Below are 27,141 nucleotides of genomic sequence, written 5' to 3' on the forward strand. Positions count from 1 at the left end.
CCACCCTCACCCGGGGCACTCTTTCTAAAATTGTGAGCGTGGGCACGGCCGTGGCTGTGATTGGTCCGCGGCTTTTGGAACCAGCCGTGTCTGAAATATCAGTTCTGACTCTGCCAGGGACCAGGTGCCTCGGGCGACACCCTGACATCCTCCCAGGGCCTTAGGCTCTCCGTAGGGCCTGCGGATAGCTGCTTAGCGGATTCTATAAATAAATGCGTTGAGATTTCAGTGGGAAATACACGGCTGTACTCTCCTCTTCATCCCCAACACACACATCAGCACTCACAGCCCCCTGCCCTCAGCCGCTGCTCCTGCCCCTCCTCCCCCTGCCTCTGCCCGGCTATTCCTGTGATGGGGTGGGGGTGGCTGCCACCCCCGGGGGTATTGATTCCTGGGAAGCCCTACTGCTCCGTCCCTGGGAGTCCTTCCTGCACGACAGGTCACAGTGGCAAGCTTGTGCTGCCCAGCGCGGGGACCAGCACACAGCTGTGATCAGGAAGGAGCTGTTAAAGAGATGAGCAGACGAGTGAACGGTGCCCACACGCTGTGTCTCGGGACCCAGTGGATGTAGTGCCCCAACGCTGCGCACACACAGCCCCTGACTGGCTTACTCTCTTCCCCACTCTAGGGCCTTCCTCTGGTCCAGTGGGCTCCCCCCGCTGTCAGAACCCGGGTCTAGAGTTACAAGAGAGAGGTCGTCTACAGGAAGTAGAGGGATGTACTTAGAGGGTGGCTCTGATGCAGGCTCGGGGACATCCGTTTGTTACTGGGTGGCAATGGGAAACGCTGCTGGGAGGAAAGCGGAATGGCCAGGTTTTACTCTAATTCTCCGCAATTTAAATAATCATATTAGAGCCTGGCTGGCGTGGCTCAGTGGTTGAGCATTAACCTATGAACCAGGAGGTCATGGTTCGATTCCTGGTCAGAGCACAGGCCCGGGTTGCGGGCTCGATCCCCAGTGGGGGGCATGCAGGAGGCAGCCAATCTATGATTCTCTCTCATCATTGAGTGTTTCTATCTCTCTCTCTCCCCCTTCCTCTCTGAAATCAATAAAAATATATTTTTAAAATGATCACATTAAAGACTGGACTTTTAAGCCATCTCAGCAAGTGCTCCTTCTCTAGGAAATGCAGGGTTGCTGGGGCCAGAGCAGTCTGCTTACAGCTGAGGGAGAGGGAGGGGCAGGCGAGGCGGGGGAGGTGGCCTCCCGCTGCCCAACCGCTGCTGAGAGCTCTTTTATACAAAGAGGCTACCCCACCCATCCCCCTTGCCCTCCATCCAGATACACCCCTGGCCTAATGTGCATCTCCTGATATTGCAGCTTAGGTGCCAGAACTGCCCTGGGAGGAGAAAAGATAAGCATTTCCAGTTAAAACCAGTTAATCACTGTCCCATAAAAAACACAACACAGAGAATTTTCAAATTCTATCCAACTCTTGTTATTTCAGTAGCACTGTTGGTAGTTTAGGTCAGGTATATTCTGGATTAAATAACTCTTTGGGAGCAATTCCAAGTGTTTTCCAGATTTCATATTCAACTGGTCAACAGATTTTCAGAAGCTGGAGGTTGTGCATCCATAGAAGGCCATGCCTATTGAATGTTTTATATAAAGAGCCAAATTCGGCTTACAGTGAGTCATACCTGCAATCCTGTCCATGGGCATTTTATTACCCAAATAAGAGAGGACTTCCTTATGAGGCCCAAGTCACCAAAGGCAGTATGATGTCAAGGCTCCAGGAATAGCTTGACTTATTATTATGGAGTGTTTTTATGGATAAATCATGTGACATGGAGGTATTTGGTTTTAAAAATGTATGTCTTTCATCAGTTTTTCTAGAAATTAAAATATCATTTTAAACAGTTTCTGTCTGTGATCTCTTTTTCTCTTTCTGGCATTTGCCAAAAGGATAGGTAAATGCCACTTCAAAGCTCTTCTGCACACTATAGAAATGTTCCTTTGGAAGTGCTTACTTAAAGTATAGGCTTTGGAATCTTACAATGTTAACTTGATATGAAATGGAATCTGCTTGGTTTTGTGAAGGAATTGTTGGTCCCACTGCCACAAAAATAAAATGGAGCCCTGGCCGGCATTGCTCAGTGGTTTGAGCATCAGCCTGCGCACCAGAGGGTCACAGATTCGATTTCCCCGTCAAGGGCACGTACCTGAGTTGCAGGTCCAATCCTCACCCCAGTCAGGTTGGGTGTGAGAGGCAACCAATCAATATGTCTCTGTCACATCAATGTTTCTCTCTCTCTCCCTCCCACCCTACTCCCTTCTTCTCTCTCTAGAAATCAGTGGAAAAAATATCCTCACTCCTCAGTGAGGATCAAAATAATAATAAGGTTAAATTGAAATTACAGAGCAAGTGGGGTGGCCGACTCATTCCGTCTTTCCCCAGCAGGATTGTTCCACTTGCAGTAAACCCTGAACAGAACTGGTCTCGTCCTCGAGGCCTGTGTCCTGGAGTTTGGGGCTCTTCTGGGAAGGGGAGCCACACGCCTCCCTCTAACCTATTCCAAGGGTTGTGGCTTTTTCAGAAAAATGACTAAAATGTATTAGTTATAATTTGCTTTAGCCGATATTCCTAGTGGTGCAATTTGAGCCTTTTTCTTCGTTTGTGGTGACTTTTACCCATTCGTTTAATCCTTTTATTGTTTAGGCTCTCCTTCGGTTCTTTTTTGTTGTTGTCTTCTTATACTTCTTAACTTTCATTTTCCAACCCTTTGATCTTGGAGTCTCCAATAGCAAGGGGGAAAAGAACCCCTCTCCGAGGCTGGCCCTGCTGCAGTGGCCCGGATGCTTTGTCTTTTGAACATGGAGCTCTAACCCCGACTGGTCATTGGTGTTGATGGCAGGGAGGGTCTCCGCCTTAGGATGAGAAGAAAAAGAACCGAATGACCATCTTGTCCCTCAAGGCTTTCCTGAATTCTAGAATGGCGGTTTTAAGCTGAAATAAAGGAAGCTACAGAACACACACACACACACACACACACACCGTATTTTCCGGCGTATAAGACGACTGGGCGTATAAGATTTTCCTGGGTTAAAAAGTCGCCTTATACGCCAGAAAATACGGTACATGTTGCTAATAATATGGTCTCAATACATACATCAAAAGAATTATAAGGTACTGTATTTTCCGGCGTATAAGATGACTTTTTAACCCAGGAAAATCTTATACGCCCAGTCATCTTATACGCCGGAAAATACAGTACATACATTCATACATACATATGTACATACATATCTTCCAGAACACAAATCCTCATTGCTGTCGGATTTTTAAAGAAATACTTAAACTCACAAGGTGCTCTGTGGAGCATTCATAATAGGAGGGAGTTCGCATTCATTATCTCTTTGGATCCAGAGATGTTTTCTGAAACAACCTTGTCCCTACACTTACAGATGCCTTGAGTTTCTGCTTCAAAATGACGCCAACCCGGCTCTCCGGGACAAGGAAGGGTACAATAGCATCCACTACGCGGCTGCCTACGGCCACAGGCAGTGCCTGGAATTGGTGAGTTGCTTTGTCTTGTCTTGTTTTCTCTGACACCGCCCCCCCCCTCCACACACACACACACACACACACACACACACACACACGCACCCAGACCAGACAGTGCTGCTCTTAATGTCTCAGCAAAGGACCTGACTACCTAGTTAGGTCCCCCCTAGAAACCACCTTGAAGATATTCTGTGGTAAGTGATTAAATTGTTTAACTGGATCATATGAGATCTCTCTGTTCCTTTTCTGTCCATCATAATCTCAGAAATGGCTAACAATGGATTCTTTTCTACATTAATTTGGTCTGAGAATGTAAGGCCTGTGTATGAACACAGTTTGTATTTTAAAGATCATTTGGACGTATCAGGTAAGCTCAGTATACATTTCTGGAGGCGCACGTAGCACCCCCATATTCAGGAGCATTGTTGTAAGATGACCCATGTCATCATGAGGCATGTGGGCTTGTTACAGTCCAATGTGTAGTTTAGGGAAAGAAATTGGCAAGGGCGCAAAAAAAATCAGAAAGTACTGGAATTCCCAAACCACCAGAAATTTCAAACCTGTCGTGATCAAGGAACACTTTGGTGTTTGGAGTCTGAAATGCCTCTGCTGGTATAGGTCAAAAGAGACACAAACTCACATGCTCCCGGGACCCGGAAATGTAAAGTAAAGGAGTGAAGTAAGCCCAGGCGTGCAATAGGGAGTGGTGGGGATTGTGGCAGACAGAGAGCACATGTTCTGTCTAAAGGGAGAAACAGCTGGTCAGCCCCAGCTCACGGAGACCAGGTGGGAATGCATACCTGGTGTTGCCAGACCTCCAGCGTCCCAAGAGGAGGTGGAACTCTAGACTCCGTACGTGACATTGGCTGTTTAGAACACCCTGGGTGGGCCGGGAAGAAGAAATGTGGATTTGTGGCTGAATCCTCTCTGCTGGCCATCACTGGCCACCTCCAGAGCATGCCTCTCGTTCAGCTTCACCAGGGTACACGGGCCATCCAGCCTCCCCACCTTTGGTCTAAGGATAGGCGTCACCTCTGTGGACTGGACTCCCAGCTCTTGTCCGTGTTTCTTTAAAAGCAGAAGTCCCGCTGTCAGAGTCCTTTGAAGAGTCTGGGGGAACCTTGCACGGCTGCACAGCCGATTGAGAGAGGCAGGAGGCAGAAAGCAGGCGAGCAGCGGTGCCTGGGCCTGCGGGGAAGTGACTAACCGATGCCCCCGCTTGTTCCTTTCCCTTTGGCTTGGCTGCCTGTTTCAAGTGGTTCCAATAGGGTCATTCTTACTGTTACACACAGTTACGCAGCTTCATAAAGGTCACCCAGTTTGGAAAGAAAAGGGTGATTGTTCTAGTGGGCTTGTTGGTGTGGCATTTGTTGGTGAATGGTACCTACCTTCCTGATCCTTGAGTGCTTCCAAGCCTTCTTTCCTGTGGTTCCTGTGGATGCTAAAGACGTCCTTGTGTGACCTTGGGGGTGGCATTTCCCCTCTAGTTTTGATTCCATTATAGTTCTTCCAATGACGGTGGCTGCAGAACAAATCACCCCCAACGTTAGTGGCTTAACACAACAGTCATCATGTACGAGCGGTCACTGTTTCTGCCCATCAGGAACTCAGGAGGGGCTTCGCTGAGTAGTTGTAGTTAAAGGTATCCTATGAGATTAAGTCAGACAGTGGCTGCTTTTCATTGGTTTTCTCGAGGAAAACCATGCCGTAATTGGACATAGGAACTCTTATGACAAAGTTTGTTGTTGTAGTCTTAATAACTTGTGCTGGTGTTTTTTTTTTAAAGAATAGTTTATTGATTTTTAGAGGGAGAAGAAGGGAGAAAGAGAAATATAGATGTGAGAGCGGTATTTCTGCATCACCACCATCCCACTTTCCCCTCACCCCCCAACCAGGGATCGAGTGCGCAGCCAGGGCAGGTGTCCTGACCGGGCATTGAACCAGTGACCTTTTGGTGCATGGGAGGGTGCCCAAACAACTGAGCCACACCATCTGGGGCAGCTTGTGCTGTTTTAAAGAATGTTCCTGTAACACTTCCTGTCTATGTAAATAATATACTGCACATTATTTTTATTTGTCAGGGAAGCCACCTCAGGGCCCTTCTGTCTGTTAGCCAATGACAGGGGTTTCTGTCCACCAGAATGTTTCACAAGTTCTGTTTGCTAATGAAAGTACCCCTTTGATTAGATCTACACTTGCTCTGTGTGATTTACAAAGAGATGATGATTCTTGGCAATTATAAGACAGTCAAACATCAGGTGTCAGGGGGACGAGGGTGGGGGTGAGAGGTGGGGTAGTAATTGATCTTAATGGACACTGTCAGCTGAAAAGGACCAGATTAGCAACATAAATTGGTAGAAATGTCACCATTGTTTGCTTTTAGAAAAGATCCCCAATGGGTCATTTATAACAGGGATGGGAGAGAAATTCTCCCGTTGTCCTGAATTATTATAGTTATACAGAAATTTCTGTGTAGTTCCACTGTGAAATGCACCCTAAAATTCCTCTTGGGTAGTTCCAGTAAGCGAGGATCCTGAGCAGGCTGTAAGCATTCTTGCACCCTGACCCTCCTGTTCAAAACAAGCAACCCTGGGCTCTCCCCGGGAGTGGCCTCGGAGAGCCAGACCACTGTGGGTGCCCACTCCCACCACTGGCCCATCAGTGTGGGGAACTGGGAGAGGGCGGGACCACCACCAATGGCATTTGTGGTGTGTTCATCACATGCCAGGAACTTTGCATTCATTATGCCATTTAATTACTTTTTCTTTCCGTTATCTTGAGAAATACTTGATAGATAGCCTTGTACATGTTTAAGATATAGCCTAATGACTTGACTTACGTACATTGTGAAATGATTAACAGTAAGTTGAGTTAGCATTCATTACCTTATATAGATACGAAAAGAAAAATAATTTTTTCCCTGGTGAGAAGAATAAGGCCTGTTCCTGAAGCAAGAAGTAGGTTTTTTGAGGGGCACCTTTTCTAGTTTTACTCTCTCTCTCTCAGACCACAATACCCTCATATTCCTTAAAACTCCCGTTTCTTTGGGTCCTAGACATTAGGAAAGCAGGCCAATGTCCGTGTGCACTAGAAGGCACATTTCTGAGACTCATCGCTGCCACACCAGGTCTCCCCCTCATCTCGGCACACCAACGCCCCAGTCCTCCCAGGGCTCAGACGTCTAACCATTTGGTCCTGACTCTGCGCTGGGTGCCAGAATAATGCCAGGGAAAGGCATGTTTGTGGTGCTCTGAGGAGCTCAGCTGAGCCCCTGAGCAGGCATTGTGCCGGGAGGCCTTCTGAATGCCGTGTTCCCGCGCCCCTGGCTCTGGCCTCTGGAAGGCACACAGAGGAGAAATGCGTGTGGCGGCCTCTGGAAGGCACACAGAGGAGAAATGCGTGTGGCGGCCTCTGGAAGGCACACAGAGGAGAAATGCGTGTGGCGGCCTCTGGGCCGCTCCGGCCAGGCTGGGCCTCTGTGCTGTGGGAGGTGGCGTAGGACTGGGCAGGGTGCTGGCCGTCAGAGCAGCTGATTTGCGAGGTTGGTACAGTGTGTCTTTTGCCGCTCCTCCCACTTAGGGGAGCAATCCCTGTGATTATGCACATCGTTAAGTCCGTGTCATTAATTTTAATGCGCATTTTATTTGACTCTGACATTTCACTTGACACTCATGGTTTGTGGGTCCTGTCTGGGATCCGAGGCTGAGCATTTGTAAACTCTACTTTGTGTTCAGTCTATTTTGCTTACTCAAAAAGGAACAGAAATGACTTTTTGCTGTTTTCACTCTGTTTTCGTAATATAAACGTATATTGCATCTGTTCCATAAGTGCAAACCTTCTAGAGAGTAGTACGAACCCTTTGGCCTCGATAGAGGAGCTCAGGTTCCGAGTTCTGCCAAGTCGGCCTGCTCAGGCCGGCCTTCTCGGCTGGACTTGGCCAAAGAGGTGCAAGCAACAATCTGCCCACGGACGTGTGCCAAGGGCTGCGATCAGTCACATGCGATGGAGCTCCAGATATCAAAGCAGCATGGAGGAGGCTTGGCTAACTCCGCAGCTTGTCTAAGTAAGACTTATGTCTCAGTGGAAGGAGGGGGTGGCAAAGAAGAGCTCGATGCCTCCCTTCTCCTTGATCTGGAATGCATTCTCTTTTTTAAAAAAATATATGTTTCATTACTGATAGTATTACAGATAAGTCCCATTTTCCCCTTCTTTCCCCCTCCTGCCGGCCCCTCGGCCCCTCCCCTCAGGTCTTCACTCTTACTGACTCGGAAGCGAACGGTCGGAGAATCATGCCTCTACTTGGAATCTGTGTGTTTATATGGGCATACTATATTTCTCTTACAGTACTAAAGGTTTGTCTGTGACAGCGAGATTTTTGTGGTTTTGCTATATTGAAATGGAAAAACGTATGTGCCAATATAATTACATAAATCGCCTCCAGAAACTTAGAGGGATTGTTTGAAAACTCCAAGCTTCTGATCCAATTCAGCCCAAGACGTTGCCATGCCAAGTCACTGGGAATTTGGCTGCTTCCCTCCGGCCTTCTCCCCTGTTCTGAGCCATCTTGAACTTCAACTGTGAGAGTGTTGGGGGTGGGGGTGGGGGGGACAGACGCCCCTGCTTGTGTATTCTAGGAGTTTCTGAGATTCTCTGAAGATAGACCTAAGGCCACTACATTTTGGGCCACTGAACACTGACATTATGCTCCTCTCAAGTAAACTATTCTGTGTTTCGGGTGGTTTCTGTGTTTATCACAGGCCTTTAAGAAACCATCACCACCTGGCTCCGTAGCAGAGGCGCTTATATTAGCAATGTCTACTTAAGCGTTTCAAGGCTAAGAACGCAGGGAATCGAAGAGTTGAAAAAAGAAGAGCTACTAAGTAGTCATCTGCAGACAAGTAGATGAAAAACCAGCAAACCTGAATCCAAGCCCCAAACAAGTGTTTGCTGGCTCTTTCCTATCCCCCGAGCTGGAGTTGGGGTGTCTGTGACCTCCCAGCAGGCAGACTGCCAGTGGAAACCTCAACAATGCTGGTCTTGTGTGTGTTTCTAGTTAGTTCAGTTGAAACATGAAGTCTTACGGGCAACGGGAACAGAGGAAGTAGCCTCGTGAAGGAGAGCGGACCTGCTATCGGGAAAAGGGGAAGAACATTAAGGTTTACCCCATGACTTGCTAGTTCAAAACCAAGTCGCACTAAGGGAAGGAGGAGAGGGAAGGCCACATACTTTGATCCTGCTGGCGGCCTACTCACTGCCGGGAATGTAAACAGAAGCCCACAGATTTTGAGTCAGAATTTGTATGTGAGGCTATGTTCAGAGCAGACAGTATTTCATAAAATAGTCCCATTGTTTCTTTGTAGTATAGCAGATAAAAAAATTCTTTTGGCTTTACCATGAATGACTCTGGCAATGGATGAAAGAACCATTCATGGAATGTGTGAAAATCAACAATTTCAGCTTCACCTTTAGTTGAGGGGCCAGAACAGAGGAGCCATTGCCCAACTTTTCATAGTGAGATGCTAGCGTTTCAACCCATGGCCCCCTCATCCATTCAGGACGTTGGGTATCAGAGGGCGCATTTCTTTGGAGGCAGCTCAGCTGTGGATCCCACCACCGCTGCCCTCTTCCCAGTGGGAGGTGGTGGGCGGGGAGAGGTTGTGCCGTGCCAGCACAGCCAAGGGTTCAGCGAGCCTGAGGGAGGGCTGGTGAAGGATGAAGAAAAGACAGACAGAGAGAATAAGCTGGGTCTAGGTGGATCTTCTGTGCCTGGCTGCGGCCACAGAACAGATCCAGACTGCAAAGCTGATGCTTGATTTATAGTCAGGGGTAAACAAGGTGATTTACAATGTTCTTGTAAGTTTCACTTGTTTTGTCAGCACTTGCTGCCCCTCCCACAGCCCATTAGCTACCCAGGAAAGATCTAGGGAGCAGTCACAAGATCAAGCTTAATTATGCTAAGAGGGCTGTGCCCTCCAAGCTGGGACTTGTTTGCGACTTTGCCAGCAGGTCAGTCCGAGGCTTAACCCTATAACCGCTCCCTACAAGAGGTAGGCTGCTTTCTCCTGGTCCCAAGCCCAGCGAGAGACGCTTCAAGGAGACTGGAAATCTGATGGGTGTCTTGTGTAATTTAGGGCGTTGAGTGGACTGGCTTGGGATACATCTAAAGACTGGCCGGCTCCGTCCAGAACTTGCTAGTCAGAAGTTCCATTAAAAAACGGTCTGTGTTTGAGGAATAGCCTACCCTCACCAGGAAAGGGTCAAAAGTGTGTGTCTCCCAATGTCCAAGTGCAATCCAAGGGCCAGAGCTGGCCGGGGTTCTCCTTCGGCACATGTTTTATCCAGGCGCTCCTGAACCCAGCCTTCCCTCTGGAATCTCTGCTCAGTATCTTTGAAGCAGCTGCTGCCAGCTTGGCCTCCCTCTCCTGATGACAACAGCTGCCAGGGATGACCACTTCCAGCCTGAGAGGGTGGGGAGTGACAGGAGCCCAGCAGGATTGTTCCTCCAAAGGTGATTTATCTTTGGCAGCTGCCACGGACGCATCTCTGATGAGGTCAGGGCCGGGTCCCCATCATGACCACTTCCCTTCTTGATCCGCGTTCGGTAACGGAAAGTGGAGAGGCCTGAGCGTTTGTAATCGGAATAAGAGCTCACATACACACCTGTGCCTTCGGGTCATGGGGTTCTGTCCGATTCAAAGAACCAAGAGCCTTTCTAAGATTCCAAAGGAGGGGGGAGAGGCTCGGCCATCTGTAACAGCTGACGGGGGTATTTGGAAAAACCAAATCCCGCCGCAATAGCTGAGATTGATTTTCCTATATGAGCAGGTCCCTATAACCTGAGTGGTAACATCACTGCCTTTACATGCTGTGGGCCATTCAGCACTTGGAAAGGTAAATTTGTTAATATTAAACAATAAAATATACTTGGTCACTGGGAAACAATTTAATGTAGAGTGACAACTTCATAGCATTTTTCCCGAGGAAAAATTGATAGTTTCCCAAACACATGTTTTATTTCACACACACATACACTTACTTTGTTAATTACATAAAGATTTTTCAGTTTGTAGCAGCCTTCTTTGGGTCTCAAATTCCTCACGCTGATAAGAGACGAAATGTAGTAGAAATTACCCAAAGCAATCATTCAGACAATGCTTTTGGTGTCATTCTCTCAACATATATTTTTCAAAGTGAAAGGAATATTACAATAAAGAAGATACTTAATATTTCCTGTGTACTGGCTGGTCTTAAAGGCTCCACTGGTCCTGACCGTTGGTGAGGTTGGCCGTCAGGGTCAGCGTATGAGCTCTTACAGGCTCAGACACTGTGCCAGTCCTTCTCAGGCAGATGAGTTGCATGAGCAAGAACATCCTTTGTGAAGTTACATTGAGAAGTCCAACTACTAGGAGGGCCAGGGGATTCGTGCCATTTGCTACAGCTACGTTCCCTTCCGAATAGGAGACTCAATTTTATAAACTGAATGAAGGTCAGAAGTTTGCTTCCTGAATGTAGAGTTAAAATCAAAGGAATTGAGTAAAAGTCAATGAGCTCTAGTGACCTAAGGTTTCCTCTCCTCCTAAGGCCCAGTGCCTTGCAGTCAGAATACTCTTGGCGACCTGCCCAGGCCTTCTCTCCCCGAGACAGACTGTTTCTCCTTCACTCCGTGGACGCCAAGCTGGTCGTCCACTGGGACAACTTCTATGTGACTTCTCTTACGTCAGCTGCCTTCAGGGTGGCTATTTGCTGGACACAGAGTAAATTATAGGGCAACGTGGGGCCATATCTATCTATCTATCTATCTATCTATCTATCTATCTATCTATCTATAGGCTATATCTATCTATCTATCCATTTATCTATCTATCTATCTATCTATCATCTATCTATCTATAGGCTATATCTATCTATCCATTTATCTATCTATCTATCTATCTATCTATTGGCTACCTATCTATATCTATCTATATCTATATCATCTATATATCTATATCTATATATCTATTGGCTCAAAATGTCATTCATATTTTCCAGTTCTCTATGGGGTAATAACAGGAGTATAATAACTATCCCCAAATTATTTCTCTGGCCCTGTCCCCTCCTATTCTGCCAAAGCTTTGGCTTCAGTTCCTTCTGAAGGTGTTTGTCGTGTTTCCCATGCATGCTGTGCAGTTCTCTTGGCTACAGAGGACACTCACCATTTCCCTCTCCTGTTCTCGCTTGCTGTGGTGCTATCTCCGGTTATTAACAACCACAAATCTGTTAGGTCACACGTGTCTAGTGGAGACGCTGCCCTCATCGCTCCCTCTCCCCCCCCCCCCCACCCCAGTGGCAGTGCAGAAGCTGCCAGGCTGCGCTCACCTCCTCCCACAGTGCCACTGACCATTCTTGGTGTCCATACCATGTGGTGTGGTTGGGGGTTCAAGAACCGGGATCATCAGGCTGGATTGAGATGCCAGCACTGCCATTACCTACCTGCAAGGTTTTGTACAGCGTTTGCTTTCACTTCTGTGAGCCTCCCTGTCTTCCCTAATCTGTCAAGTAGGGATCCGCTTGTTCTGAGGAGTAAATGGAATGATGTCAGGAAAGGGCGGCATGGTGCTGGCCTAGGACAGGTACACGTAGAAGCTATTGTTATGTCTGTATTTAATGTATCTTAACCAATACCCCTATGCTGGGCACGGTGCTCTGTGCCAGGTCTGAAAAGATGGAGAAGTTCCTATATCTGGGAGCTTGCTGTCCAGTGATGGGAATCAGCATGTAAACAAATAACTATAATAAAGGACCACTGTTGCCCTGTTAGAACTCTGGATTTCTCTTACTCTTACCCTTCATCATCCAAGATAAAATGGGATGTCCCAGAAGAGAGGGACAGGTGACCTGCTGAGAGAGCTAAGGGGACAGAACGTCCCATTCTGGGTTCGGTGGTTAATGAGATTTCCTGGCACTCGTCAGCGTGATGCGCTTGCCGTCTCTCTCTTTGAGTCCTGCTTTCATCGCCCCAGCATTGTGGAGCAGCAGGCCGAACCTGAACTGGATGGAATGAGGGAGCATGCACGCGGATGTTTGGACTTGATTTGCTAAATGGACCAATGTCTCGTTTTTGGTAGAGCAGAGAAGCTGTATTCAGGATGCTCTTCCTCTGTAACCGACACAGTACATCGGGGTAAAAGGAAGGTGGATGCTGTCTCTCACACCGCCATCTGGGACCAGCCACTCATCAAAGATGCATGTGAGGCAGGCCCATGTCGGAATACATGTGTGTCAGTCTTGCCCATCTGCTTTAATTTTGCTTACACTAATAACACCTTTCTTTGCCCACTTACTTGAATCTGTGCTGATTCGTTTAATGTTCATCAACCAGAAATAGGGGATGGTGCTTACTTAGCTCGTGTTTCAGAATGCCACAAGATTCGCTTTAATCGAACCAGTAGAAAAAAAAATTAAAGCTGTATATATTTTTTGTGTGTGGGCTAGAATCACTACCATGTTATGGATACTTAGAGCAGGAATTTATACTCTAATTTAACATTAAAAATGGTGTCTGGCGAGACCTATGTTGATCTGCATGCGTTTTGTGGGGACGAAGAGCAGGTAAGCAAAATGCCTTTCCGAAGCAGGATACTCCTCTGTTGCATAATTATTTTTGTATTCAAACCTATTGTCTCCTTTGTTCTCTTTTTTTCTGCATTTTAAAAATCACATTGCCACATCCCTCGGCTTCTAAATTGCTCTCCAGCCTAGCCCTAAATAAAACATCTCTGGCCCTAGGCAGATAAATTTTCCTTGTTCTGAGGCAAAGAGTAAATTAACATGATGATAATATAACTCGGGGTAATTTGGGAATATCATTTCGATGAACATGATAGCTGATTAAAGAGGTAACTGTTAAACTTAAGAATGGCTCTCAGAAGTCACCATGGAAACATGAGACCAGTATTATTGTGTGTGTGTGTTTTTCTGGTAATACACAAAGAATATATGCCCAGCAAGTAGAATTGATCCAGTGTAACACCTATGACCCTGAATATTTGACAGGGTTGACTACCTGTCACCGTTTCCATATGCCTGTCACTTAATGCAATCGAGGGTTTTGTAGTGCAGAACTTCCACTGAATTAGCTCTCAGAGGAGGACTTCTGTTGATGGATGTGTGGGTAATGGGTAGGGGACTGAATACATTTTGAATGTGACGTTTATGAGACCTGCTGCCTTTTTGTCTTAGATGCCAACTTACAGTGGTGATTGGGCCCCAGAGTTATAGGAAGACTCTAATCATCAAAGCCTTTGTAGATACTATTTTATTAATAAACAAATAAAGCCCTTGGAAGTGGAAAAATTAAGCCAATTAACATAAAATATAGACTTCTTTAAATTTCATTAAAATTATTTACTATTTCTTTTTATAATTTTTATTTTTAAAAAATATATTTTTATTGATTTGAGAGGGAGATAGACACATCAATGATGAAAGAGAAGGATTGATCGGCTGCCTCCTGCACAGCCCACACTGGGGATCGAGCCCGTACCCAGGGCATGTGCCCCGACCAGGAATCGAAGCATGACCTCCTGACTCATAGGTCGATGCTCAATAACTGAGCCATGCCAGCCGGGCTATTTATTATTTCTTTTCATCTTGTATGATATTCTTTCTCTGTTTAAAAAGACCTTAATTTGCAGAACACAGGGCAATGACAAATCAATGCTGGGGAAAATAAAAACACTAAAAAGATTCACATTCTAAATGTAGAGAGAACACCAGTCTGAACCCCCCAAATTTACTCTATGGACTATACAAGAACCCTTAAAAACCAGTAAGACAGAGATAGGTAACCCAACAGAAAAATGGGGAAAGGATTTGATCAGGCATACTGTATGTTTGATGTCGAGGGTGGAAGAATAGTAGAGACTGAGGTAAATAATATCCACAGCAGGAAATGGGTAGCTCTTTCTCAGTGTTGTTGCCATGGTTATCTTCTGAACACCAGAGGCTTAAAACTCCTCGGGAATGGACTGCTGGTACCTTGGACTTAAAGTGGAAGCTGAGGTGCCAAGTTTGCTCAGTGTTCCTGCTCCTCTCCCACGCTCAGCAGGCCCTGCGAGCCTATCCCACAGGACTGGGTCTTTTCCTCGCTCCTGCTTCCTCTCAGCAGCCCATTGTTGTCGCTTGCTTCTTGATGCTGTGCTTCTGTTTGGGGGGAGTGGGAGGGGGAGGGGTAATGAGAAGGACTTCTCAGTTGTTGGTCCTGTTGTGTTTCTCGGTCTGTGTGCTGGTGACATGGAATTCTTGTTCCTGGAGTGATTCCTCTGGGTCAAGGTAGCATTGCGATGTTTCAGTTAAGCTGAAATTAGTTTTCTAGAAGGAAAGAAACGTGTGACTACCTGCTGGTGCCTTAGCTCAGAGGGAGCAAAATCCGGACAGAAGGAGAAATACGACAGGTGAATGTTGCTCTGTTAGGGAGACTTGAGCAGCCGAAGGCCAGCATTAGAGCGCCGAGTACTTTGCCATCCCCCCAGGCCCATATACCCCGGGGTGCTACCTGGGACCATGGCCTTTTCATAGTCGATGGCCTCAAACATCTATCACTGTAGCATCCAAACAGGAAGTCTTCTCCAAGTGGAGCTTTCACCCGAGTCCCTGGGACTATTAATTTAAAAGAGCTCTGTATTCATCAGCACATTGCCATGAATCAAACGGAATTCCCAGTGTTCACCACGTGGAAAGGGAAGTAGCTCGTGGACAAGATCAGTTCCCTGCGGCCAGAATCGCTGCCCACATAATTTACTTCTCACTATTGACACACCAGAGCAGCCTCGTTAGGACGGAGAGGGCAAGACAGGGATTTTCCTCATTTTGTCCTCACACAGGAATTCATGGTCTCTTGCTTAAGTATCTAGACTTCCATTGTAAGAGGATGTCTTTTCCATGGTTGTACCTAGTAATGTTTTATGTGGCTTTGCCTTTGAACCTGAACCATTTGCTGACTTTATTTTGAGGTGGAGTTGCCAACTTTTGCTTTTCCCTGAACAAGTTCAGCCAGTTGAGCTTTCTTAGGATCCTAAGCAAAAACACATATTTTCTCTCAATTCTTTGTTCACCATGAAATTTAGGTAAATATGTGTATCTCCTATATTGTAAGAATTTTTTGTGCTCCACTTAGGCCAACATCAGGTACCTTTTATTACCAACCTGTCAGAGAATTTCATTGAATGCAGACATTGCCCACAACTAGAGACACTAATCTTCAACCTATTTTATTTCGGATTTTCCTCAAGGTTTGAGCTTTATCTCTCCAATTTTTCCTATAACTGGCCTGGCTGTGACCTGATGTCTGTTCTCCACCTTCGCCCTCTCCTTCTAACTGTACATTGCCAGGATATAAGGATACGTATACTATGGAAAACAGAATTTGAGGAGTCTTTTGATAAACTAGTTATTGAGTAACATGTTGACGTGTTACCTATTAGCGATATGTTATACAGCCAGCTCTATAAGGAGGTAATACTGGGTGAGCTTTTGATCTGATTAGTATCTATGACTGGTTATTTACACATTTCCAGCATAAGTACCCAATGTCAGTATTTAAAGGATAGCAGTATAGGTAGCACTGGGTTATAATGAGGGAATGAAATAGAAAGACAGAAGAGGTATCATGACCCTATTTCAGGCCTTTTCTAATTGTAAAAATAATATGTGCTGAACTGTAGAAATTTTGGAAAATCCTGGAAATATTCAAAGAAAATTGAAATCGCCGATAACCTCACCATCCACAGGTCACCCCTGTTTAAATTTTGATCTGTTTCTTTCTGGTCTTTTCTCCCACATATATGCAGATATATGCATGGTTGGGTGTCTTTGTCAGAGTAGGTTTCTCACTACCTCAAGGTCTTCCAAACGATAATAACAAAATGGGAAACCATTTGTTAAAAGGAATTAATTTAGATTCTTATTCAGGAGTAGGGCAGCCAGGCATCAATTTCCTTTAAACTTCAGCACACAGCCCATCTTCTGTAGAATTGGCTAAGGAGACAAACGGAGGCCATCTGGTTGTAATCCCCGCGTCGCCAGCTGAGCCGAGCAGCTCACCTTCTCCCCCGTCTCCACTTCCTGTGCCGTTTGGCAGGGCTGTGCACACCCTGGCATGATCACCAAAACAAATGCACGCTTCTTAAGTCTGCTTGTAATTAACAACTCCCGGCAGGACATGCGTCTTCTGGAGGTTTGGACTCCTGCCTAATTTCCTCTAAGATAAGCAATTAGATGCTGAGGCCCGATAAGGCTCTTGCCTCGGCGCCCCTGCCAAGCAGCCTGCTTCTGAGATGCGGGCAAGATGATTAAAATCTGAACATGGCTGGAGGTTTTTTCCTGTGTCACAAGCCCCTCCCCCAAGCCCAACCCCTCCCCAAACAAGAAAAGATTTAAAATGGATCAAAAGTGCCTATACCTTCTGTCATTTAGATGGCGTCGTTAGCATCTGTTTTCTATTCTGTTCAACTCACACATTTTCTGTGCAAATTGAATGTGAAGAAGGATGGGCTTCTCACTCGCTGTGAGCACTAGCGCGTTGGCCATGACACACGTCTGTGGAATTTGGTCTCTGTACCAATGGAACCATGTTGACTTAACTCCTTGATAGGACTATGTTGGGACATTCCTGTCATAGGGCTCCTCTCTGGTAGCTTGTCTGATTGTCATGAAAGGCTAAGTCAGAGCTCTGTACTGCCTGGACTCAAAGGAAACACTTTTATCTACTTTTATTTCGTTTCCTTAAAGCAGGACTTTCACCCTTGGCACTACTGACATTTTGAACAAGATAATTCTTCGTTGTGGGGGCTGTTTGTGCATTGTACGATGCTTAGTAGCATCGCCGGTCTCTAGCCACCAGACACCAGTAGCTACCAGCCTCCCCCACCCCCACCCCCAAGTGTTGACAATCAAATCTCTCTCCAGACGTTGCCAGATGCACCCTGGAGATTAGAATCGCCCTTGTTGAGAACTTCTGTCCTCACATCTCAGTGTGACGGTATCACACAGCAAACCTTTATTTACTGGTGGGATGGAACTAGGATCCCAAGCCAGTACTGTTCATTCATCGCGCCTACAGAGTTGCTATTAAATAATTCCTAAGGCCCACGGAGAGCAGTTGAGGAAACGCTTGTTCTGATTTAACCAAGCTGGTCCCTCCTAGTAGCTGGATTTGGTAGAAGCTTCTAGTTCTGAAAAGGTTGGGTCTTTCTGTTGGTGAGTCACCAGCACTTTAAAGCTAAGAAAAGGAGGCTCATGAGTCATTTCACACACAGAGTTAATCATCCCCCGAGCTCAGTTCTACTGAGAGCGCTGTGTTCTCTTAGAGCCAAGCACAGCGAGGAACCACCAGGGTTTATTTATACAACTTTCCCTAGGCGAGAGCCTTCAAAAAATAACCTGGTGGCTGCCAACCGAAGGAGGCTCAAATTTAATGGACCCAAAGTAACGATCATTATTTTGAGAGAAAGGTTTAATTGCAGAAAAGGATATTGCAAACTTGGCATGAGGGAGAAGGAGAGTGCTTTGCCATTGGTGCTCAAGGAATCCCCTGGCCGAGATTCAGAGGCCACTGGATTCGTTCAGAAGGAAGAACAGTACAAGGTAAAATAGAAGTTCCATAGGAACCTTCTTTCTTTCTTTCATTAAAGTCACTGCTAAGGTCAGATTCTTAAGGTAAGAAATCAGAAAGGCATGGGGTTATCCTAAGACATATACAAGGCATGAAAAATATAAGGCATATTTGGTATAAGAATATAAAAGTTAAATAAGTGACAAAATGTTCCCTTAGCGGCATAGAACTTAAATATTAGAGCCTGGTGGTGTGGATGTTATGGGGGATAAAACAAGAATTCCTTGCTACCACGCACATATTTAGAAATCCCCAGCCATCCCCTACAGCGAGGTCCCATGAACTTGTAAAAGGTATGGAAAAATACTTTGCACATAAATTATTAGAAGACGACAAATCTTTAATGATTAGATACATGAAAATTGGCCTATTTAGAAAAATACAATACAAAAAAATAAATGATTTCACAATTTTCAGGAAATCTAGAAAAATATTCAAATAGCTAAAGGTAAGGGTTAAGATTTACGTTCTTAAAGGACTGGCAAAAGCTATTTCAACAAAGAAATGGTGACTGTGGGGTTCTTTTGTGGGTTTTTTTCTCTCTAAGAATCAGATAAAAAAAAAAGAATCAGATAGCTTTAGTTCCAGAGGGCATATGTTATACTCATTCAAAAAATTCACTTCTTAAATGTCAACCGTGATTGAAAAACAGAATATTATTTTTTTATACACTGAAGTCACTCCAGATTCTTGCCTCTCACCCTCCTGTAACGGTCCCTTTCGGAACAGGCCCTTCCCTGCTCAGGCCCATGCAGCAGGCCGAGCTCTCACTGCTGCACACGTGAGGCCCTGGTCTTCTGAGAGGAGAACCCCTTTCCCCACTGACTTGGGGTGGCTCATGTGAAATGAGCAAACCATGGAGTGACTCACGTGATGACTCTGAGCCCGATGTGTGTATTTTCCAAGACCAGTCAGGCTGAATTTTAAAATCTGAGTAGACAGATGCCATAGTATTTTATGTTCGCTCACATTTGTAGAGGAGTGCATTTTGGTTAATCATCTTAAAATCGCAATTTAGACACTTTCGTTACCAACTAGAGATAAATGTTTAAAGAACATTTTAGTCGTCTCCTAGAGACAGTTATCATAGACTAGAGGCCTGGTGCACGAAATTAGTGCACGGGGTATGTGTGTGTGTGTGTGTGTGTGTGTGTGTGTGTGTGTGTATGTGTGTGTGTGTGTCCCTCAGCCCATCCTGCACTGTCTCCAATCTGGGACATCCCTCTCAAAATCCAGGACTGCTGGCTCCCAACTGCTCACCTGCCTGCTTTCCTGATTGCCCCTAACCGCTTCTGCCTGCCAGCCTGATCACCCCCTAACCACTCCCCTGCCAGCCTGATTGATGTCTAACTGCTCCCCTGCCAGCTTTTTTGCCCCTAACTGCCTTCCCCTGCAGGCCTGGTCATCCCTAACTGCCCTCCCCTGCAGGCCTGGTACCCCCCAACTGCCCTCCCCTGCAGGCCTGGTCCCCCCCAACTGCCCTCCTCTGCAGGCCTGGGTCCCCCCCAACTGCCCTCCCCTGCAGGCCTGGTCCCCCCCAACTGCTCTCCTCTGCAGGCCTGGGTCCCCCCCAACTGCCCTCCCCTGCAGGCCTGGTCCCCCCCAACTGCTCTCCTCTGCAGGCCTGGGTCCCCCCCAACTGCCCTCCCCTGCAGGCCTGGTCCCCCCCAACTGCTCTCCTCTGCAGGCCTGGGTCCCCCCCAACTGCCCTTTCCTGCAGGCCCGGTTGCTCCCAACTTCCCTCCTCTAACCACTCCCCTGCCAGCCTGATTGATGTCTAACTGCTCCCCTGCTGGCCTGGTCACCTCTAACTGCCCTCCCCTGCAGGCTTGATCGCCCCCAATTGCCCTCCCTTGTAGGCCTGGTCCCTCCCAACTGCCCTCCCCTGCTGGCCATCTTGTGTTCACATGGGGGCAGTCATTTTATGTGTTGGAGTGATGGTCAATTTGCATATTATTCTTTTATTAGATAGGATAGAGGCTTGGTGCATGGGTGGGGGCTGGCTGGTTTGCCCTGAAGGGTGTCCTGGATCAGGGTGGGGGTTCCCTTGGGGCATGGGGCGGCCTGGGCGAGGGGCCTGTGGTGGTTTGTCCCCCAGTGACCCAAGTGGAGGCCCTGGTATCTGGGATTTATTTATCTTCTATAATCGAAACTTTGTAGCCTTGAGTGGAGGCCTGGGATGCTGGAATGCTTGGCTTCCTCCATCACCAGGGGCAACTCAAGCCTCCTGCTCTCTCCAGCTGCATGACTGCTGCCATTTTTGTTGGGATTTATTTACCTTCTATAATTGAAACTTTGTAGCCTTGAGTGGAGGCCTGGGCCCACCAGGGTGTGCAGAAAGCTTGGCTTCCTCCATCGCCAGGGAAACCCAAGCCTCCTGCTTGCTCTGTGGCTGCAGCCATCTTGGTTGGATTAATTTGCATACTCGCTCCTGATTGGCTGGTGGGCATGGCTTGTGGGTGTAGTGGAGGTATGGTCAATTTGCATATTACTCTTTTATTAGATAGGATGGCCATAAATACTTTTCTTTTTAAAGAAAGGCTAACTTTTCATTAATTTCTTTCTTGCGAGTTGTAATTTGTTTTTATTAAACCAGTGGACCAGGTTTTGTGTGTGTGTGTGTGTGTGTGTGTGTGTGTGTGTGTGGTGTGTGTGTTTGTTGTAGCTGGAAACTTGAATCAATTTTTATTTTATTTCTGATGAAAGATGAGCACAGTAAAGATTTGAAAAGTTGTAACTGGATGCGATTTGTTTTAGAAAAGATGCTTCTTGCTGGGAACAGACTTCCGAGGCCTGCACACCACTGCCACGGCCCAAAGGAGCAGCTGGGAGTAGCCAGGGAGCCGTCTTTAGTGAAGGAGGGACAAGGCCCCTGCTCCCCGTGGGGGTCAGTAACCAGCTCCTGGGAGAGTAATGTGTTGAGGAGCCAGAGCCTTGCAAATATAAAATTGGAGCGGGGGAGTGGGGGAGGGGGGGGGAAGAGTGTTGGACATGATAAACTGACCCAGCAAAGTGTATCTTCAAGCACCATACCTCAAGTGACCCCCCACATTTATTTAAATTACCAAAAAGATGCTGCCAATTTTAAATCAAGAGCCTTCATAGTCTACTTTTTTGCAATGTATCATCAGGATATCAACATGAATATTCATAAAGATTCAGCCACACAAACGTTCATAGCTGTTAATATCAATAATAATAATAACACCCAGAAGGGGATAACCTGAAAGTTCAAAAATAGGGGAGCAAGTCAAATTCTTGAGAGACATTATTGTACCGATATATCGGAATGCTGTGTGGTCATTAAAGTGATATCGCAAAGAATATTCAGTGTATGCAAAAATATTCACTATCTCTAAAGCACAAAAAGAAAAGTTATGATATAATATATACATCATGATTTATGTGTGCCTATGCACTATTTGCCTAGAAAGGCACATACTGAAATGGTAACTAGTTATCTCTGGCTGTCCCTATTATGGATTAGAGTCCATGTTATTTTCTTCCTTTTTGCCTTTAAAGAGTACTTTACAATTATTTCATCTTTTTAAAAAAATTGCTGCATTGCCCTAGTTGGTTTGGCTCAGTGGATAGAGGCTCGGCCTGTGGACTGAGGGGTCCCAGGTTCGATTCTGGTCAGAACACATGCCTGGGTTGTGGGCTCGATCCCCAGTTGGGGACGTGCAGGAGGCAGCCAATCAATGATTCTCTCTCATCATTGATGTTTCTCTCTCTCTCCCTCTCCCTTCCTCTCTGAAATCAATAAAAACATACTTTAAAATATTGCGGCATTAAAGCAAATTTATTGAACAACTTCTCTGGGCCAGATACAGTCCTAGTCAGGCAGTATGTTACATAAAGCATGCGTTCCTGAATGCATCTTATTTAGAGGTTATATTTTAAAAGTCAAGGTGGAAAAAGTTGTCAAAACTTAAAATTCATTGGAAAGGCAAGTTAAGCCCTCAGAGTGACCGGTAGTGTTGGAAGAGCGAGCTCCCGGGCCCGTCTTTAGGCCGCGGAGACATAACAGGCACCTGAGCTCCCACCTCCTCTCCCTGCCTCTCCCTGCCGGGCTCTGAGGCTGCCGGCCGGAGAGGGACAGAGGTGGAATTCAACACAATGCTGGGCGACGAGCTCAGAATGACGGAGGAGGGCTTAGGCGGCGGGAACCTGACCTCAGCAGAGAAGCACAGCTGTCCCACTTCTTCCCCGCAACTGAGGAAGGAAGGCGTAATGAAGATGGAATCGTCAGCGTGTAGAAAGGGTAAAGGGCCTGGCTGGCGTGGCTCAGTGGCTGAGTGTCGACCTATGAACCAGGAGGTCAGGGTTCAATGCCCGGTCAGGGCACATGCCCAGGTTGCGGGCTCAGTCCCCAGTGTGGGGCGTGCAGGAGGCAGCTGATCAGTATGCTCTCTCACCATTGATGTTTCTATCTCTCTCCTTCTTCCTTCCTCTCTGAAATTAATACATATATATTAATATATATATTAAAGAAAGGGTAAAAGGAGGAGGGCTTGTGGCCCATCAGGGGAAAGAGAGGTGGGTGTGAACGCGACAGGCCAGCTGTGTGGCTCACGGACGGACTTCCTGGTGCCCGAGTGGAAACGCTCAGGAGAAAAAGAAAGCAGAAGAAAAGTCCACGTTGCGATTTCAGCTGTGCAACTATTTGGGAAATTATCTAAACCTTCGATAAATTTTTTGGCATTTTAATGAAACCCACCATTAATATTTAATTTTAATAACGTTGAGTTAGTCTTTGGAGTCCAGCGCTCTCCCTGAGCACTAACTTAGAAACTTTTTGTTCAAACCTGTTTCAGCAAAGACATGCTGAAATGAAGCTGTGTGTAACTTTATTTATTTATTTATTTATTGCTTAGACATAAAAACTTCTTTTCATGCCCTTTCTTATGGCCTAGCTAGGAAGGCGTTTACACGAGTTACAGATGGACGGCCTACTTGACTGCCGTGAAGCAGGTGAGACCTCTGTGTGCGTGGAGATGTTTGGGTCTTACCAGCATCACGTCACTTCTCAGGCATCTGCTTCAAAACTGATCCTCACGAGTGAGGGCAGAGCGCCCTCCTGAGGAAAACATCCGTATGGACCCGACTTGACAGCTGGAATGTGCGCCTGGGAGCGGGGGACGGGGTGTGGAATTCAGCACTCCCTGAGCTGATCAGCCGCTCAGCCAATTTCAGACTGATTTTCTCTTCAGGAGAAATCCTGACAAAAATATACCTTTCCGCTGTGATAGCATATACAGAAGCCTCCCCCAAATTTTCTGATGCAGCTGTGTTTATGGCCATTTTTGCTAGTTAACAAGTAAAACTCCAAAGGCTAACGTGCGTCAACAAAAAGGGAACTCTCCGGCAAGTTTTGAGGTTGTTCTTTCCAGAATGGGTTCTTGATGTTAATCTCTTACTCACCGATCCCTTGACTTAAAAAAAATAAAAAATAGAAATCAGACATCTACTACAATTACCTTTATTTTCAGCACTAGGGTTTGTAAACTGTTCCTGCTTACCTAACTTTCAGCAGTCTCGCTCATCTTGAAAGTGGTGCTTTCAGCCCTGATACATCCCTAATTCATACAGTAAATTAGAGAATAAACAATACATGCACGTCCTCAAAGGGAAAAGTCTGAACCTGGCCCTGCACTTGGGTGCAGCCAGTGAAGGTGGCTGGCCCCATCGGTTTCGAGCCCACAGCCTCAGAACCGGTTTCCCAAATGGCGCTCTGCGTGGCTTTCAGCGGCCTTCAGCTGGCTGCACACTGCGTAGCTGAAATCCGAAATTTAAAAAGTTAAAACAAAACTGAATTTAAAATATACATTTTTATTGATTTCAGAGAGGAAGGGAGAGGGAGAGAGAGAGAGGAACATCAATGATGAGAGGAAATCACTGATCAGCTGCCTCCTGCATGCCCCACACTCGGGATCGAGCCCACAACCCCAGCGTGTACCCAGACCAGGAATCGACCTGTGACCTCCTGGTTCATAGGTGGACGCTCAACCACTAAATCATGCAGGCCGGGCCAGATCTGCATTTAGATTAGATTTTCGCATAGTTTTTAGAGAGTGCGTGAAAAGTATTTTTACACGTGACCCTTTTTGAATAAAGCCTTGTTGAAACCATAGCAAGGTCATTCTGGTAGCTAATTGGGAGCGAAAACTTGACAAGAACATAGATTTCTATTCAGTTGCGCTTCTAAGTGACAGAGTTGCACAACATTTTAAGGTTTTCTTTCCTGAACAGGAATGAGGCACTAGGCTAAGTGTCTGGGTAATACAAAACCTAACTTTAGTCCAGTTTCACGTGTCTTCTTTTTCTTCTTCTTTTAAAATAATTTTTTATGGATTTCAGAGAAGAAGGGAGAGTGAGAGAGAGAAAGAAAAAAAACACATCAGTGATGAGAGAGAACCATTGATCGGCTGCCTCCTGCACGCCCCACACTGGGAATTGAGCCTGCAACCCGGGCATGTGCCCTGAACGGAATGGAACCATGACCTCCCGGTTCCTAGGTCAAGGCTCAACCACTGAGCTACACCAGCCGAGGCTCACCTGTCTCCTTAAACCCTTTTTGAAGCTACCAGCAAGCCGGGAGGCCCGTCACCGGGAGAACTCCAGAACCTTCGTGAAATGTTTATTAAATCAAATACCCCGCCTGCCACTCGCACCTTCTGTTCAAAGAGCTAATTAACAGCCGGAAAGAAAAGACAAACACCAGATGGTGACGGAGGCAGGGACACCCCAAGCCGCTGGAAGAGCCCCTGAGCCCGGGAGCGAGCGGCCGCGTGTGCGTCCCGGTGGGCAGGTCCCCAGCCCACGCTCTCCGTGAGGACCCGGGCTGGGAGCTGCCTGGACCCTGCAGCCAGCGGAGCGCGACTGGCGGGGAGAGCGGCCGGGCCTGTGAAGACAGGGAGGCTCAGTGCCGAGGGCCTGCCTTCCAGACTGGAACCCATGAGTTGTCCGCGGGCTCTCTGGGCTCGGGACACAAAGTACATTTTGTGTGTGTGTGTGGGTGGGGGGGGGTAGCGGGGGTCAGGGTGCTGCCTGCCCCCAGCAGACTGGACGTTATTTACACATGGGCCCCGGAGGCTGGGAAGTATGGTCTTCGTTCACGTTTTTATTTGTTTGATGGCTTGTTTGGAAGTGGGGAGCGCTGTGGGGTGGGAGGATGGCTTTGGAAGAAACTGGGGTGCAGTTCCTGTGGACAGTGTGCTCCCTTCTCCCAGGAAGGGTGCCCGTTTCCTGTTCAATGACAGTAACGGGACCAGACCCAGGAGTCTGCCTGGGCGGGCAGATGGCCGAACGCCTCATAGACAGCGAATCCAGGAGGCCAGGCTTGCCACAATGCCCCCTGCACACGGGCTCCCAGCAGCCCTTGGGTTAGGGAGAGGCATGCCCATCAGGGGAGAGCGTGGCTAAGGGGGTCTCACCGTGGAAGGACCCTTGGGGGAAACAAGTTTTTAAATTTACACACACACACACACACACATACACACACTCACACACACACATACACACACACTCACACATACACACACACATACACACACTCACACACACACATACACACACACTCACTCACACACACAAATACACATACTCACACACACACACACTCACACACACACACTCACACACACACATACACACACATACACACTCACACACATACACACACTCACTCACACACATACACACACACACACACACTCTCACACATACACACACACACTCACACACACACATACACACACTCACACACATACATACACACATACACACACACGTACACACACACACATACACACACACACACACTCACACACACATAACAGGCTCTGGAGTATCATAGTTGCATCACATTATTTTGTATTGTTTTATCTTTTCAAAATGTGAAACCATTTTTCCATTTCCTGGAAAAATAACCAAACAGGTGTCAATAAAATAACTGGCATGACAGTCGTCTTACCGAAATGAAGACGTGGTTTAATGAAATGCGATGTTATGAGCTTGGCAAGAAACAGTTCTTTGAATTCTCTTCTTTAGCGCAAACGAAATGACTGCGCTCTTGCTTTCGATCATAAATGATCTGTGCTTTGTGGCGTGTTCCATTGTCTTCTGAGTGAGGTTTATGTCTGAAGCAGGTGAGACGGCGGCGGGAGGGGTCTGCCTCTGGGCTGTAGGTGACCGGAGATGGGGGTCCTGTAGGTGTCTGGCTGGAGCGAGGTTCCCCTCAGTTCTGCGAGGGGGTCCACACGGGGAGGGAGGCCAGGAAGCGGGAGGGGATGGCCCACCCACTGGGAGGCCCTGAAGGTGGGGCTGAGCTCGGCACGCTCAGGCAAACCTCCTTTCTTAGGATGGAAGCCAGCAGAGGAGCAGCTGGTTTCTGGCAGCTCCTGCGGGTTCCTGGGAGAAGAGTGAGCAAGTGTCGTCGATATTCGACCCATGTGCGGCGTTCTTGGCCATTGCCACGGTTCCCTGCGTGGAATGGGCACTTGAGGAAGGAGGGGCGTCTGGGATTCCTTGGTCTCAGAGCCTGAGAAGAGTTCACCGGAAACCCAGTGGGGGTGGTTTTCTAATCTGGGGACAGCACAGCTCTGTGCCCGAAGTCTGCACAAGTCCCTTTGCAAGGAGAGGAAGCACCTTCTCAAGGTCTCCGTGTTCCCCAGAGAGCCAGCTGTGGGACAGCAGTGAGGGGAGGGGACAGGGGTGGACATTCCCAAAGGGTTTGTAAGAACTTTGAGGGCTTTGCGTTAATGGGAGCTGATGGGTGATGTCCAAGGATATACTTCTCAGGAAATTTAAGCAAGACTCATGCAAAGAGAGGAGGGACGTGGGTTAAAGATGGTTTTAAGTAAGGATGGACTTCATGATATGCTAAACTTCGTTGTCCACGGAGCATTTGAGGAACGGAGCATGCGTAGGCACTTTAATGAAGTGACATGCAAATGAAATTGCTAGGCTGGATGCAAAACT

At 47.0% G+C, this 27,141-nt stretch overlaps 1 protein-coding gene across 1 annotated transcript in view; it reads left to right on the plus strand.

Annotated features, from left to right (window-relative positions):
- ANKRD44 (ankyrin repeat domain 44) overlaps window positions 1-27,141 on the plus strand; it is a 142,342-nt gene that overhangs the window by 75,155 nt on the left and 40,046 nt on the right. The window contains exon 15 of the mRNA XM_028153178.2: window positions 3,407-3,518. Within this exon, the coding sequence (XP_028008979.2) occupies window positions 3,407-3,518 (112 nt within the window). The remainder of the gene's footprint in view (window positions 1-3,406; window positions 3,519-27,141) is intronic.

This window comes from Eptesicus fuscus, chromosome 11 (genome assembly GCF_027574615.1).
Source record: "Eptesicus fuscus isolate TK198812 chromosome 11, DD_ASM_mEF_20220401, whole genome shotgun sequence".
In the NCBI taxonomy this organism is placed as follows: domain Eukaryota; kingdom Metazoa; phylum Chordata; class Mammalia; order Chiroptera; family Vespertilionidae; genus Eptesicus; species Eptesicus fuscus.